The sequence below is a fragment of the Andrena cerasifolii genome, chromosome 11, assembly GCF_050908995.1.
Source record: "Andrena cerasifolii isolate SP2316 chromosome 11, iyAndCera1_principal, whole genome shotgun sequence".
Taxonomy (NCBI): Eukaryota; Metazoa; Arthropoda; class Insecta; order Hymenoptera; family Andrenidae; genus Andrena; species Andrena cerasifolii.
This window is the reverse complement of record NC_135128.1, coordinates 2,498,679-2,514,316: the sequence shown is the minus strand read 5'-3', so window position 1 is coordinate 2,514,316 and position 15,638 is coordinate 2,498,679. Positions and strand designations below refer to the sequence as shown.

At 38.5% G+C, this 15,638-nt stretch overlaps 1 protein-coding gene across 5 annotated transcripts in view; it reads left to right on the top strand.

The window, feature by feature from the left end:
* The window catches only part of LOC143374550 (echinoderm microtubule-associated protein-like 2), a 129,395-nt gene that overhangs the window by 108,397 nt on the left and 5,360 nt on the right, over positions 1–15,638 (top strand). For 4 of the 5 annotated variants that reach the window (XM_076822759.1, XM_076822762.1, XM_076822761.1 and 1 more), the window contains 10 exons: positions 208–280; positions 426–632; positions 1,473–1,710; positions 2,275–2,432; positions 3,448–3,705; positions 4,189–4,326; positions 5,482–5,598; positions 7,792–7,815; positions 13,778–13,865; positions 14,209–14,435. In XM_076822759.1, the coding sequence (XP_076678874.1) occupies positions 208–280; positions 426–632; positions 1,473–1,710; positions 2,275–2,432; positions 3,448–3,705; positions 4,189–4,326; positions 5,482–5,598; positions 7,792–7,815; positions 13,778–13,865; positions 14,209–14,435 (1,528 nt within the window). The remainder of the gene's footprint in view (positions 1–207; positions 281–425; positions 633–1,472; positions 1,711–2,274; positions 2,433–3,447; positions 3,706–4,188; positions 4,327–5,481; positions 5,599–7,791; positions 7,816–13,777; positions 13,866–14,208; positions 14,436–15,638) is intronic. The other variant, XM_076822760.1, reaches the window with a different exon arrangement.

Below are 15,638 nucleotides of genomic sequence, written 5' to 3'. Positions count from 1 at the left end.
ACACTGACAGTAAATGGGACATCTACCCTATAAGCTTCCCTGTATCTATCAAGCGAGGGTTGAACTGCCATATAAATACAGTACTGCCTAATTGTCTCACATCATTTCACGTTCATAAAATATTTACATACTTTTTAAAGCACGCATAGTAAATATGAATTTTAATTTTATTGATGTATACTTTGTGTTTCTTTTCATACATTTCAGCATAGCGATCCATCCGAATAAACTAGTGGTTGCTACTGGTCAAGTGTGTGGAACTGATAGACGAGATGCCATGGTAAATATGTGAAAAATAAAATTCTACGACAAAGTTTAGCTTTTAAAATTAAAGTCAATTTCTCAGTTTTGGGAATACGGAAAAATGATTCTGACAGTTAGAGAAAAATATGAGCTGCATGCTTTAATGTGTTCATTCTGTTCAGCCACACATAAGAATATGGAATTCGGTCAGCTTGACCACCCTTTGCGTAATCGGTAATGGAGAATTCGATGGATCCATCTGTTGCCTCTCGTTCTCCAAAGCAGACGGTGGAAATTATTTGTGCGCGATCGATGAGACTTCTGATCACAACATCTCGATCTGGGACTGGCAGAAAGGAGAACGGGGTACCAAAGTGACGGAGACAAAGGCACGTTTCATTTAACAGATTTTCTTCCACACATATTGTCTTTGAATTGAACTATTTCATAGTTTCTCGGTACAATAAAATACAAAATCATTGTAAATCCATTTCACAAGTTAGTATTCTTACTTCTTACATGGTACTCGATTATTCGCGTAATATTTCAAGTAGCTTGATGCGCAAGTTTAGAAAAATCCCGCCTGGTCGAATAACTTGAAATTTTTGAAAAATGCGAGCTAATAACAAGAATTATTATTAAATAATTTAGAGACCATTCGAGTAGGTATTCGAATATTGCAATGTTCAAATACTGCAATTTTCATTTTCTAACGCGATCCAACATCTAAAAATGAATAACTTTTGTCTGAACCGTTAATCAATTCAACAAATAGCAATTAGTTGAATTATTACGACCAATTAAACCGTTTAATTTCAGCATACAAAAAAACTATGTTCCTATTTAGTATATTTTGATATTGTGTTTATCCCGGCTTGAATAAAAAATAGATTCATTTTTGGAATGTTCCCGTGTAATTATTAACTATTTGAATGTTGGAATATTTAAATATTTGTGTCAAATTCGATAATTATTCAAGTATTCCAATATTTGGGTATAGCCCTGATTGGAATGTATATTCGAATTTCATTCGAATACTACAATAGTCGAATTTTGTACGATATATGTATATTCAAGTACTCAGACTACTCAAATATTCGAGCAGAGAAGAATTCGATAAATAATCGCAACCCTATTTGTGACTGCAAGGATAGATACTTTCTTGTCACGGAGTCTGCAAAACCAAAACCGGATCAGGGAATGAATGACCGTTGAATTGTTAATTGCAGTGCTCCGTCGACACAGTGGTATGCGCTGAGTGGCATCCGCTGGAACGGAACCAGATTGTGTCCTGTGGAAAGGGACACGTGTCCTTTTGGTCCCTCGATAACGGAGGTATGCTGTACAAGCGAATGGGTATTTTCGAAAGCAGAGAGAAACCGAGATACGTAACCTGCGTGGCTTTTAATCAAAACGGCGACGTTCTGACTGGTGACAGCAACGGTAACATTATCGTTTGGGGCAGAGGTAAGAAAAACAGTTTTTTTTTCAGTCCGTCCCGTTAAATTAAACTAAATTGAGCTACAATATTATTTTCATTTTCTTCGATCTATTTTAATTTAGATAAATGTGGGAATAATTTTCAGAAATTTATGTTTAAATTAATTATATATTATATTAAATTTGAATTATTTAAATTACGAGAATTTACTTTTAGGATAGTCCTGATGGAATTAGGTTTAAAAAATAATTGTAATAAACGTAAATAAACTAGAATATAAACTCAGAAATCTATATAAACTGATTTGGAAATCAATTTAATAGGATTTTAAATTAGCGATTCACCTTTGGCAGTCAAATGTACCTACGTATATAGTGGCTGTAATGACAAGTGGTTTTTAATTATTTATTCTGATTACTTTTACTAAAATAGTTTTCCTAGTTTAATATTGCTACCACTGCTGCGTTCGAGTATGCCAATCGTAGAATATTCGATTCAGACACAACGTTTTTAATAAAATTCCATTTAATCTTATTTTAATATCGTTTAAAATTTTGATAAGCCTTACTCACAAATGTATTATCATACAGGTACAAATACAATCTCCAAACTGGCGAGGAACATTCACGAGGGTTCTATATTTTCAATTTGTGTTCTGAAAGACGGTTTTATTGTCACTGGTGGTGGCAAAGATGGCAAAATATTGTACTTTGATGAATCCTTAAATTTAACGGGAGGAGAAGCGCAAGTAAGCCTCAGCAAATATTGTCTTAATATATGTATAATAAATAATAATCACCTTCTTACACTGAACACTCACAGTTATTCCTTTAATCCATCATTTATAAATTTATTACATTTACGATCTTTATCCTTAAGCATACCAAACAATAATAAGGTTTGATAGGAATAGTTGGGGAAAAAGAGTGGGGCTAATCCTAATCCGCTGTGGAGCGAAGTGGACAGCGACTCTGCCCAAATTTCCATCTTCAATTTATATTGGCATGCGCATTGAAAACCTCGTCATTGCTCGATATATATACAGGGTGCTAAAAAATTAAGGAACTTTCCGGCCATACAATATCCTGGTGTAAAAAGACATCGAAAAGTCCTTTACCGTTTTGGGATCCGAGGCTTCGTTCTCGAGATATTAACAGTTCAATATTAGCGGTCAAATTTCTGGGCCGCGCGGTTTAAAGCCGAAACAGCTGAGTGCGGAGCAGTGGCCCCTAGCATGCACACACAGGACGCACGCATAGATGCAGACACACACACTAAAACCGACCGTGCTGGTTCAAACCGTGAAAATGAACCAGCGCGGCCGGCTCAACTGCGTGTGTAAGTCTGCATCTACACGCGCCTCATGCGTGTGCGTGCGAGCGTACGCTACCGCGCGCTCAGCTGACTCGTCTTTAAACTACGCGTTTCGGAAGTTCCACCGCTAATGTTCAACTGTTAATATCTCAAGAACGAAGCCTCGGATCCCAAAACGGTAAAGAACTTTTCGATGGCTTTTTCCATCAGCATATTGCACGTGCCGGGAAGTCTGAAGTCCCTGAGTTTTGGAATGCCCTATATATCTATATAAAGTTTTAGTTATCAAAGCAATACTTTAAAGTTAAACAATTTCAAACTTTCTAGGCCCATAATAATGGGACGTAAAGAAACAGTAAAAATCTGAACCACGGTTACAGAATACAAGTGTTTTCTCTTCAACCGCATGAAAAGGTTCTTCCAAGTAAATGGTAAATTTTATTCGATAGATCGAGGACCACTTTGGGGGAATCCGAACGCTTGCAGAGGGTAGAGGTTCCCAGCTGTTGATTGGAACCACGAGAAATTGTATTTTGGTTGGTGACGTGGGAATGGGATTCAATCCAGCCATGTTGGGACACGCAGAAGAGGTTTGGGGCCTTGCTGCTCATCCGACATTGCCACAATTCGCAACAGCCGGCCACGACAGGTTACTGCAAATGTGGGACAGTCTTAGTCACACCGTTGTTTGGAGTAAAGACATCGGGGTTAGTGCGGGTTCCTTTATTATTGAAGTGCTTACGTTATTTTAGAGTACAGCTTACAAAGTTGAAATCATTCGATTTCAATATCAATGTGCAAGGCTGCTTCACTTTTTATTTAACTTTTTTATGTAGTGACTTCCATGAAATGGTAGGTGTAATTTAGTAAATAATTAATGGCACGCATACTCTTACTTACATTAACTCATAATTTTCAAGACAAGCAATTTTTGAAGTAGGAAGCTTTTATCTATCCATGGTCTCAAGGAGCTGTATTTTACCCATTCGATACTTAATACAACCTGATATTAATGGTTTCAAAACTTAAATATGACATTAGCATGTGTAGCAATATGATTTAGAAGTACACAGTAATTAAAGACATCATTGTATCTATTTCAATTTATGTATTATAGAGATGAGCTTTCTTCTTCTTTTACATTCCTGTAATAGTTCCTCGGTGATTAAACTTAATTGTCGTTCGTCTAGGAACAAGCACAAAGCATTGAATTCTCGCCAGATGGTAATGTTATGGTAGTTGGATGCGTTTCTGGAAAGTGGTTGGCGATCGACAGTGAAACGCGAGAATTGTACACTCATCACAGCGATGGATCAGAACCTATTCAGGTATATAGTGTGTTATGTAAATCGAAAAACTGACTTTCAAACTTTTAAATCCTACTAACCCTCACCTGGCTGGTACAGGGCGCATTGTGATCCACCTTAAATATCAAACTGCATATGTTACTTGTCATTAGTATTATGTCTCGAAAGCTATAAGAATTTTAAATTATAACAAGATTGAAGTCTACTATGATAAATTATTTTGAGATGAGTACGAATAGAAGTAGGGGTCAAAATGAGCGGATGCATCTGATGTGTGATCAAACTATCCGCTGTCCAAGGGTTAAACACATTCGCCAACAAAGAGGGAATATACTTACAAGGGGAGGACACCATGTGGTAGACACCACAGAAAATAAGTAAATAGGTGTCCGAGCGTTTCTGCAAATGGGCCTTAATAATAGAGATATTTACATCGAAATTATTAAAAATCTCATAGTGACCTTGGGGTTTTAATGGGTAAAAATCCCACACTACCCTGGCGCCCCCGGGGGATTCCCCTCTGAAGGAGTCGGGGTGCCTTTTGAAGATGTCTCCACGTTAAAAAAAATTTATAAAAATTTTTAAATAAATTATTTTTTTATAAATTTTTTTTTTACAATTTTTTTTTTAATTTGGAGAAATCTTCAAATGGCACCCCGACGCCCCCAGAAGGGTATCCCCCGCAGGCGCCAGGGTAGTATGGGATGTTTACCCACTAAAACCCCACGACCACTATGAAATTTTTAATAATTTCCATGTAAATATCTCTATTATTAAGTCCTAAGTATTGGCTAAAACTCTCGGACACCTATTTACTTATTTTCGACATAGATCCATCGTGTCAAGGCTCATCAAAATCGGTGTCTACCACATGGTGTCCTCCCCTTGTTAGTGTTATCTGTTGGAATAATTGGAATTATTCAAATTATATTGTTAATAGTTTAGAAGATAATATAGGGATCTTAATTATCTGAGCTAATAGACAGACACGATATTCAGACAATGGATTTTTTAAAATAATTATATGATTATATTCTAACGCAAATTCATTTGTGTGTAACGTGTCACTAATAAACCAAAAATAAATCCAATCCTCTAGTTTTCCAATTTTTTGCGGAAAACACGCCGACGCCAGTCGTTGATTTATACATCGTATAATTTACGCTTTATTTTTAGGTTGTTCGATTTTCACCAGACGGAACACTGTTGGCACTTGGGTCCAGGGATAATTACATTTATATTTATCAAGTGAACGAAGACGCAACCAAGTATAGCCGAGTTGGACGATGCATGGTAAGATCATCTTTTATTCTAGAAACATCTTTTTATTTGTACTTTATTTATACAGGATGTTACAATAATCATTGTGCGATTCAGGTACTGAGACAGGGAATTTTATTAAAAAAACACTAACAATAAATCAGAAATATACTTTCGTTAAGTACACGGTTGCCATTTTACATGCTTTACCCGTCCTTGGCACCGTGTATTACACGTTTGATAATGATATTTCACACGTGTGATATTTCATAAGACAGAAAGAATTATAATAAATGAAACAAAATAGTACTGCATATTTTTAATCACAAGAGTTTGTAATATTCTCTGTTGTGCATTATGGATTGATATACAGGGTGCCCCAAAATTCAGGGACTTCCCGGAACATACAATATCCTGATACAAAAAGAAATCGAAAAGTCCATTACCGTTTTGAAATCCGTGGCTTCGTTCTCGAGATATTAGCGGTCGAATTCGGGCCGCGCAGTTTAAACCCGAAATAGCTGAGCGCGGAGCAGTGACTGCTCGCACGTTGATGCAGGAGGCGCGTATAGATACAGATTCACGCACATAGTAGGGCCGACCGCGCAGAAATGAACGCCTGTGGTCTGAAGTTCTTAAGACGTTATTTGGACGTATTAAAGGCGTCGTTCAAACCACGAAAATGAAGCAGCACAGTCGGCTCAGTTGTTTCTGTTTTAAACTGCGTGGCCCGGATGTTCGACTGCTAATATCTCGAGAACAAAGCCTCGGATCCCAAAACGGTAAAGGACTTTTCAATTTCTTTTTGCATCAGGATATAGCATGTTCCGGGAAGTCCCTGAGTTTTGGGACAACCTGTATTTTAGGAATATGCGCATCAATCCTTAATACCTTTTACTTTTTAAATTTATGAATCGTTGCTTCGTTTTTGCTTCGTAGCTGATGTTAACTGTTAACCATTCTGCTTCATATTTAAATTCATTCGGGTCTCAAATTTTCCACATTTTGAACCCCGTTTTTTGACCTTAGTGTAAGTGTTTATTACCTAGTAAAACAGATGATACTTTCCTATAAAATATTGCTTGTAAGTTCTGTCAGAAACTATATCACAATTCAAATTATGTTATGAACGGTTAAATTTGCATGTACTCAAGTAATTTTCAAAGTCGTTTAATTAGAATTGAACTGTATACTTCGATATGAACAAAAGTTCATCTGCAAGTTCATATTGTTCTTCCGTTCTAGAAAAATCGTATCCCCGAACGCATAATGGTTTTTATTACACCCTGTATAAACTAAAATAAAACAATTTTTAAAACACAGTGTTGCTTGTAAATGTATTTCGTATATAATATTATAACATCAACATTGACTTTTCGAAAATGTACCGCTGTACAATTTGCTTTTATATATTATACAAAATTTTGTGATCATATCATTTGTAGATAGGCTTTTCCTTGTGGTATATCATTAACATTCATATTTTTTAATGGGTATGTAATTATCGTTACCAAAATATAATAAAAATGATTGGTGTCCAAGCATGCTGCAATGTAAATAATTCTTATATCGAATGAATGAATTAATGGGTCCTTTTCGGTTTTATAATTATAAATGTATTGACTGAAATTAAAATCAAATATATTTTAAACGTTTCACTAATGGTGTTAGTAAATTATATATTTTAACAAATTGGGATCAAACATTTTTGTTTAGGGAACTTTCCGTTCATTTCAAACATATACAGAGTGGTAGAAACGTGGTATTTCAAATTTCGCGCGACACATGTCAGAAAATTTCTTAGTTCAGAGTTATTACCGTATAGATGGTGTACGTATGTGTGCGCTTGGAATATATGCCACTTCATGGTTTTTATTTCACCCTGTATACATGTACCTACTGCCACATTTTTGATTAGCGTCAATTCCTAAAAGCGGGAAAATACAATTTGTTGAAAGAATAGTTATTTTTAAAAAAATCGATTAGTGAATAATTAGATTATTAGAGAATGTATTAATACAGTTCAATGTAGGATATATGTAGTTTATAGATTATAAAATAATAAGCAGATCATAATGAGAAAGAAACAAAATATATCACAGCCACACTGTTAATAAAATAATTACAATAATACGAATAATTCCAAATAGAATTTTCAATATTATTTAGCATAAAGTAATTAAAGTTACAAATATTACTTAACACATATCTTTTCTTCATTTCTAGCCGAAGCGGATACGAAGACGTAGAGTAAGACATGTCTTTTAGTCACTCGAAAATGAGGAGACATTACGTTACATGATGATACATTGTTACTAAAAATTATCGCAAAAACACATCCAATACTTTCATTACTATATAATAGCAGATAATCCGACTAAGATATGATTACTTAATTTTCTGCACTTGGTAGCTCATGATAATACATATTTAAAAAATGTATAGGTTTTTATAAAACCTTACTATTTTATTGAACTCTTAATAGTATAAATATTTTTGTAGAGTTATTGTACAATATTTTCTACAGTTATTGAAGAATTATTTCGGTTAACAATAGGTACTCATATCCGTTTTCCTCGTTTCGTTATACAGGGTGGCCCAATAACTCTGTTTACCTGGAATATATGTTATTTTTAGAAATATAGAAAAACTTTATTTAAAAAAGTTGTATGGTACAGAGAGACCCATAGCATGCCATATTATCAACATATTTATTTATTCATTTATTTAACATATTGTTGAATAAACAATAATTATTAAATATGCGCTACATTACGGCCTTGTTTTAGAAAGTTTAATTACTCAAAATTTTCGATTTAAAACACTTAGGTATTCTATATTACTCAGTGCAAAGAATAAGTATTTTTCAAAATATATTCAATAATCTACTGTTACTGATTTCTGCATAATATAAAATTTTACAAAGTATTAATAATAGCTTGCAAAACTTATTATTATCTGAAAAATGTAATGTCTCTGAAACTATCATACTCATAGTCACATATACGCTCATACGTTTGTTTAAATATTGCTTGCTAAGAGCACGCACAACAGTAGTTACTATTTGCACAAAAGTTGGGCACTTCTATCACGGCGATAGCTGCAAACCCATATTCTAGTGGCCTTGAAAACTAACACGCATCGAACTTTTCTTATTTTCTAGGCAAAAATAAAGTTAGAAAAAGGACTTGGTTAGGTGGCGTGCATGTAGGCGAGTGGAGTGTGACGAGTGTGCGTGAAATTTATAGGATATCTGTTAGTTTAAGAGGGTACTTTGTAAAAGGAGATATAGAGAAATAGCGTAGAGGAGATCGGGAAAAGGGGTAAGTAACGGGAGGGGAAAAAAGGGTGTATAAGGGGAGAAGGAAGGTGCGGACGTTGAGAGCAAGCAGTTGGGGTTAGGGCTCACAATAGGATGGGAGACCGAAGCAAGTCGGTAAAGAAGGTAGTAGGGGCGGTAGGTAAGGAAGGTGGGATTTAAGAGGGGACAGTGACAAGAGCGAACAGAGGGAAAGGTACAACAGCAAAGGCCGAAAGCGGGCTGGATAGATTCTGGAGAGGAGAGGAGAAGAAACAAAGAGAAGAAGCAGGTATGCAGAGCAAGGGGGGATGAGGAAGGAGCACAAGAGAACGAGGGGACGGAGGAGCTGAAAGACGAGGGAAAAGGAATTAGGAACATGCTAAAGGGAATATGGGAAGAAATGAGAAAAATGAAAGAGGAAATAAAAAAAGAAATAAGAGAAGGAATGAGGAGAAAGGAAAAGGAATGGGAAAGGGAAAGAGAGTAGTTAACGGTGAAAATAAAGAGATTAGAGCAGTGAAGGCCAGACCGAGCCATTTGGGAGCCCGGGCCCCATGATGTTTACCAGAGCCGCGCGGAACGGGAAGTCGAAAACCAATGATAACATGGGCGTGCCACGGATAGGGACAACTGTAGTAGTGTGTGGCTCATACCCGTACGATAGGCTTGAATGATGGGATTCTTGGAGGCCCCATTGATCCCTGCGACTGCAGCTCCTAAGAGGGCCAGTTATTTCAGCCTATGGGCACGAGCCTGCGCCGTACGCTACTACCTACACACTCACAGGTTTCCTTATCTGTGGCGCGCTCACGTTATCACTGGCTTTCGAGCTCCCCTTCCGCGCGACTATGGTAAACATCATGGAGCCCGGGCTCCCAAATGGCTCGAGCTGGCCTTCGCTGGACTAAAGGATAGATTAGACACGGTAGAAGAGAGGAGAGAATCAGGAGGAGAGGAAGGGACAAAAAGGATGGAGGAGGGCATTAAAACGCTAGAGGGATTGTTGGAAGCACAAAAGAAGAAACAGAGGAAAAACAACATGATAATAAGGGGACTACAGATAAAAGGGGAGGATATAAAGGAAGGAGTTAGAAATTTCTGTGAGAAAGAATTGGGTGTGCAGTGTGATTTTGAGTGAGTCAGAAGAGGAAAAGAGAGGTACAATGATACAGAGGGTGGACAACTGGGGAATAAGCAAACGATTATGGAACGGAAAAGTAAGCTACGAGGTATGAAAATTTATATAGATCACAACCTGACGCGGTTGGAAAGGGAAATACAACAGGAGATTGTGCATTTCGCTAAGACGGAAAGGAGTAATGGGAAAGAGGTAAAGGTAGGATATCAGAAGTTGAGGATTGAGGGGAAATGGGTAAGGTGGTAGGGGGAAGGGAAAGCCGGGAAAGGTGCAAATTTTTAGGGAGACCTTGCGGGTATACGCACAGGGCTTAGAAGAAGACGAAGAAGAAGGGACAGATAGGGAAGGAGGGGGGGGGGGAGTATAGTGTTCTGGAATGTAGCGGGATTACTGGGTAAGGATAGAGGCTTCTGGGAGTTTGTAGAGAAGCAAGACTTTGTAGGTTTTACGGAAACATGGATAAAAGAAAGCAGATGGAACAAGGTCAAGGGCAGGCTGCCCAAACGCTTTATATGCCGATGTCAACCGGGGAAAGGGGAAGAGCGATAGGGGGTATCCCCCGACACCTTGCCCCTCTACGTGGGGTATCGTGCTTTCTGACACAACTCGAGGAAAGGGGCTGGGCTACGAAGGTAGCCTCCGAAAGAAAATGTATATATTTATTCAGGAGAGGGAGGAGGTGTTGTTAATTGGGGGGGAGGGGACTTCAATGCGAGAGTAGGAACAGAGGGTAGGCGATGGGAGAGCGAGGATGAGGAGAAGCGAAGTAAGAGAAGCTCGAAAGACAAAAAGACAAACACGGAAGGCAGAAGACTAATACGAATAGCAGAGGATAAGGGATGGCAGATATTAAATGGTAACATGGTAGGCGACGAGAATGGGGAGTATACATATGTGGGAAAACAAGGAGCAACGGTAATTAACTACGTGTTAACAAATAATGAAGGTTGGAATAGAATAAAGAGCTTCACTGTTAAGGAGAGAACGGAGTCGGATCACCTACCACTGAAGGTAGTATGGGAAGGGAACAGGATGGAAAGAGACAGGGAGAAGAGAAGGAGAAGGAGAAAGAAATCATAATATAGGACGTGGAAAGCATCAAGGAATTTAAAAGCAAGTGTGAGAAATATGAGGGACAAGCAGAGGAAGTGCAGGAAGCATGGAGGGAGCTGAAAGAATACACGAAGCAATGTAACTAAGAAATGCAGATGGAAGGTAAAGAAAATAGGTCATGCAGTATGGCGGGATAGGGAATGTAAAACAATGGAAAGGAAAGTTAAGATCGCCTATAAGAAATGGAAGAAAGGGAGCCTAACAAGGGAAGAGCTCTTAAAAAGGAAGAAGGAGATGAGAGAACTGAGAGAGAAAAAGATGAATGAGAGTAGAGAAAAAACGATAAATGAAATAATGAAGGTAAGGGCGGTAACAGAGACATGGAAATTTATAAACAAGGAAAGGAGAAGGAAGATGGAGATAGGGGAAAAAAGCACGATCAAGGAATGGAGGGAGGACTTTATTCAGCTGTTAGAGGGATCGGAGGAAAGAGTAACAATACAAAAGAGAAAAAGGATAGAGGAGGAACACGCGGAAGAGGAGTTGACGGAAGAAGAAATCCTAAAGCAACTAAATGGGTTGAAAAAGAAGAAAGCAGCAGGTATCCCTGGGGAGGCGTGGATATACAGTGTGGGAAGTTTGAGGGAGAGTTTAATACAAATTGTAAAGTTTAATACAATTGTTTCTCGAAAGATTGGAGGAAGGGTGATTGTGCCGTTGCATAAGAAGGGCAATATTGAGGATGTGGGCAATTATAGAGGGATCACCTTGCTGGACACAGCATATAAAGTGTATGCGGCCGTGTTAAATGGAAGAATAGTGGAAGATATACAGTAAAAGGGAACACTGAATGAACCGCAAGCAGGTTTTCGTAGAAATAGAGGAACGATGGAAAACGTCTACGTCTTGCAACATGTGGTGGAAAGAGAACTAAGCAAGAAGGGAGGAAAAATGTTTGCGTTCCATATGGATTTAAGGGCCGCTTTTGATAGTGTGGAGAGGGCAAAGCTATGGGAATGTATGGAAAGAAGAGGTGTAAGAGTAGGTTTGATAGAAAGGGCGATGTGAGTGTATGAGGAGGTAGTAAATGTGGTGAGAGTAAATGGAACGGAATCAGAGGAATTTTGGACAGGGAAGGGAGTTAGGCAAGGATGCGTGCTAAGCCCGACCTTATTTTCGGTGTACTTATCGGATCTAGAGGGGGAAATGGAAAAAGTACAAAAAGGGGGGGGGTGAGAGTGTGTAAGGAGAAGTTTTGGACGCTGGATTACGCAGATGATGTGGTAATGATAACAGAGAAGGAAGAAGATATGAGGGAGATGTTGCGAAGATTGAGAACGCATCTATGTAGGAAAAAGTTGAAACTAAACGTCGAACAGTCGAAGATCACGGTGTTTAAGCAAAGGTGGTGGAAAGAAGAAGAAGACAGAGTGGAAATGGATTGGGAAGGAAATTGAAACGGTTAAGAAGTTTAGATACCTGGGAGTAAAGCTGCAAAAGAATCGCAGGACATGTTAGAGAAAGGGCAAAGGCAGCAGATATGGCAGTAGGACAAGTGTGGGGTATAGGGGAGAGATTGTTTAGAGACGACTGGAAGAAAAAGATGCTACTGTTTGACTATTTAATAGTGGGGATAATGATGTACGGGGTGGAAATATTTGGATGGAGAGACAGGGAGGAATTGGAGAGAGTGCAGACAAAGTACATAAAATGGTGCCTAAAGCTGGACAGAACGACGCCTGACTATATTGTACTGGAGGAAACAAAGAGGGAGAAGCTACGAGTTAAAGCGGGAGCAAGAGTGATTAGATTCGAGGAAAGAATAGAGGATGCAGAAGGACGTTGCCTAGCGAAGGAGTGTCTATGGGAAAGGAAAAAGGAGGGATTTAACACAAGAAATAGTAGAGAGACGACAGAGTATTTAAATAGAAACGGGTTCAGTTAATTAGGTATAGAACTAGAAAAAGGGGAAGGGAAGGAAATAATGAGAATACTGAAAGAGAAGGACAGAGAAAACCAAGGACAATGGCAGTGGAATAGGATAAGGAAAGCAAGGTACAACAGAATGTACAAGTATATATATAGGGTGAACTTACAAAATATTTGGAAGAGAGAGGAGTAAGAGGAAATCAGAGCCTTATGGCAAGAGCAAGATGCGGAAATATGGAAGAGGGGAATAGATATTGGATGAAAGAAGAGGGTAGGAGGTGTAAGTTATGCGAAAGGGACATAGGGTCGTTAAAACATCTGGCGGAGAACTGTACAGTGGTGGAAAGAATAAATATAAGTGTGGAAAAAATACTTCAGGAGAGAAGATTAGAGGAGGTGGTGGAGTGGTTAAGGGGTAGAAGTAGTGGGTATAGAAGGAAGGAGGAAAGAAAAAGATAAGAAAGGAGAGAGGGCAAAATGACACCAAAGAATAAGAGCGTGCAATAGAAAAGAATATTAGGGGAGGGACTAGTTTCAATAGAAAAGCGGATAGTATAGGACTCCGTTAAATATATAGAGGCGAGTGTAGAATGGGTGTGGATGAGTGTGTGCGAGCGGGAGATGTGTGTGGGTGTGAGTTTAAGAGGAATTGTAAACCAAGTCACATTTCTGGACGGCAAGGTCGAAATTAAATAAATATATATATATATATAATAAAGTTAGAAAAAAGAATACGTACAACGCTTTGAAGGAGCATTATTTTTTTACCTAAACGTAAAAATGTATTTCAGGGTCATTCCAGTTTTATAACTCATCTGGATTGGTCAACGGATGGACAATACTTACGTAGCAATAGCGGAGACTATGAGCTGCTATACTGTAAGTAAATTAATGGGTATTGATATACTAAAGTACATAACACGCAAAGTGGCGGAAAATAAAGTAAAGAAGAAAATTACATAAAACAAAATATATACCCCTGAATTACTTCCTAATATCGTCCTACTTGAGAGCCATTCGGATGTGAAAAAAATCCATCGAATAACTTGAAAACATTTCCAATTAGTATTAAACCATTTATCAGTGTCTAATATTCAGAAACTATCGATAATCATCAGTTTTCTTTCATTGGTACCACTTCATAAAATAATATAAAATAAAAAATGCAACCTTCATCATTTTGTCGTTTACGGGTTTGTTTAACGTGTATAAAATTGCATAGGGAATCCCGGAGTTTGCCGTCAGATTCCACAATCTTCAATGCTAAGGGACGTAGAATGGACAACTCATAGCTGCGTCATATCCTTCGAGACAATTGGAATATGGCCTGAAGGTGCAGACGGTACAGACGTGAATAACTGTACTCGTAGTAGAGACTCGAAACTCCTCGCAACTGGAGACGATTTTGGAAAAGTGAAGCTGTTCTCTTATCCAGCTTGCCAACCGAAGGTAATTCGCACAGTTAAACTTCTTACATGAGCCGTGTGGTGGAAAGGGAGAGGGTAAACTTCAAATATAAAAATCTAGGTTCGGGTATTTATTGATTTCCGAGATATTAATACAAAATTATTGTTAATTATTTTTTCTACTATTTTTTTTTAACTACATACTTACACATAATTACGAGCCCCTGTAACAGGGGTCCTCTCGCTCACAACGTGTCCCCAAATCTATACCCATATCTCGAAAATGATCAACACAGGTGTACTTGATTCCGAATAAATACCAAAATATTTTAATGAATATCTCAAAAACTAAGGCCGAGCTGTGGTAACATGTATAGGAAAAAGTTGTTCAGAATAATGGTCTTGATAACATATTTCAAGCCCATCAAAACCGGCGAGGCGTACCCTTTTCTATATAATTACCATTTTTATTTTTTTCTAATGAAGTTACATCAATATATACAATTATACCGTACATTTAAATGAGTTGATTAACCATAATTATACGATACCTTATAACACTCCATAACAACACCAAAAGATCTGGAAATACAGTCCGCACTCGTTATAAGCCCGTCTCTACCTTGCGTTGTACGGCGACTATCCCCGCCATTTCTTGGAATCCTTGGTGCAAAAGTGAGAGAACCCGAGAACGAGCGACCTCTCGAAAGAGCCTCTCGCTCGCTCTTGGGTTTTCTCACTCGCGCCATTGGCCGCGCGGAATAGTGTCCGCAATGCGTCGTACGCCCGCCGCCAGCCCCGACGGGCTTATGCCGAGTGCGTACTGTATTCATTTCTCACACTGTACAGCAGGGGTGTCGAACTTCCCCACTCCGAGAGCCACACGAGTCGGGCCTCCGGTCAGCCGGTTCGCCCACTTATTTTTCTCCAGGCGTTGTACGAGACCCAGCAGGAAAAGAGTGCGGCACCCGGAGGAGAAATTCATCAGTAGGTGTGGAGGGGACCGTTCTCCTGCGGCTCTACGGAGTAGGCTAAGAGGAGAAGGAGCCACTGCGGCTCGCGAGTCGCAAGTTCGACACCCTTGCTGTATACGAATAAAGTGTTCCAAGCAATAGTGAAAAGCTCTGATAAACCAAGCATATCCAACCCATTTCTTGACACTCCCTACAAACCTCATCACTGCTTGACACATAAAGACCTATGAAAATGAAAATACAATTAAAACAAATCAATTGCTTTGTTCCAG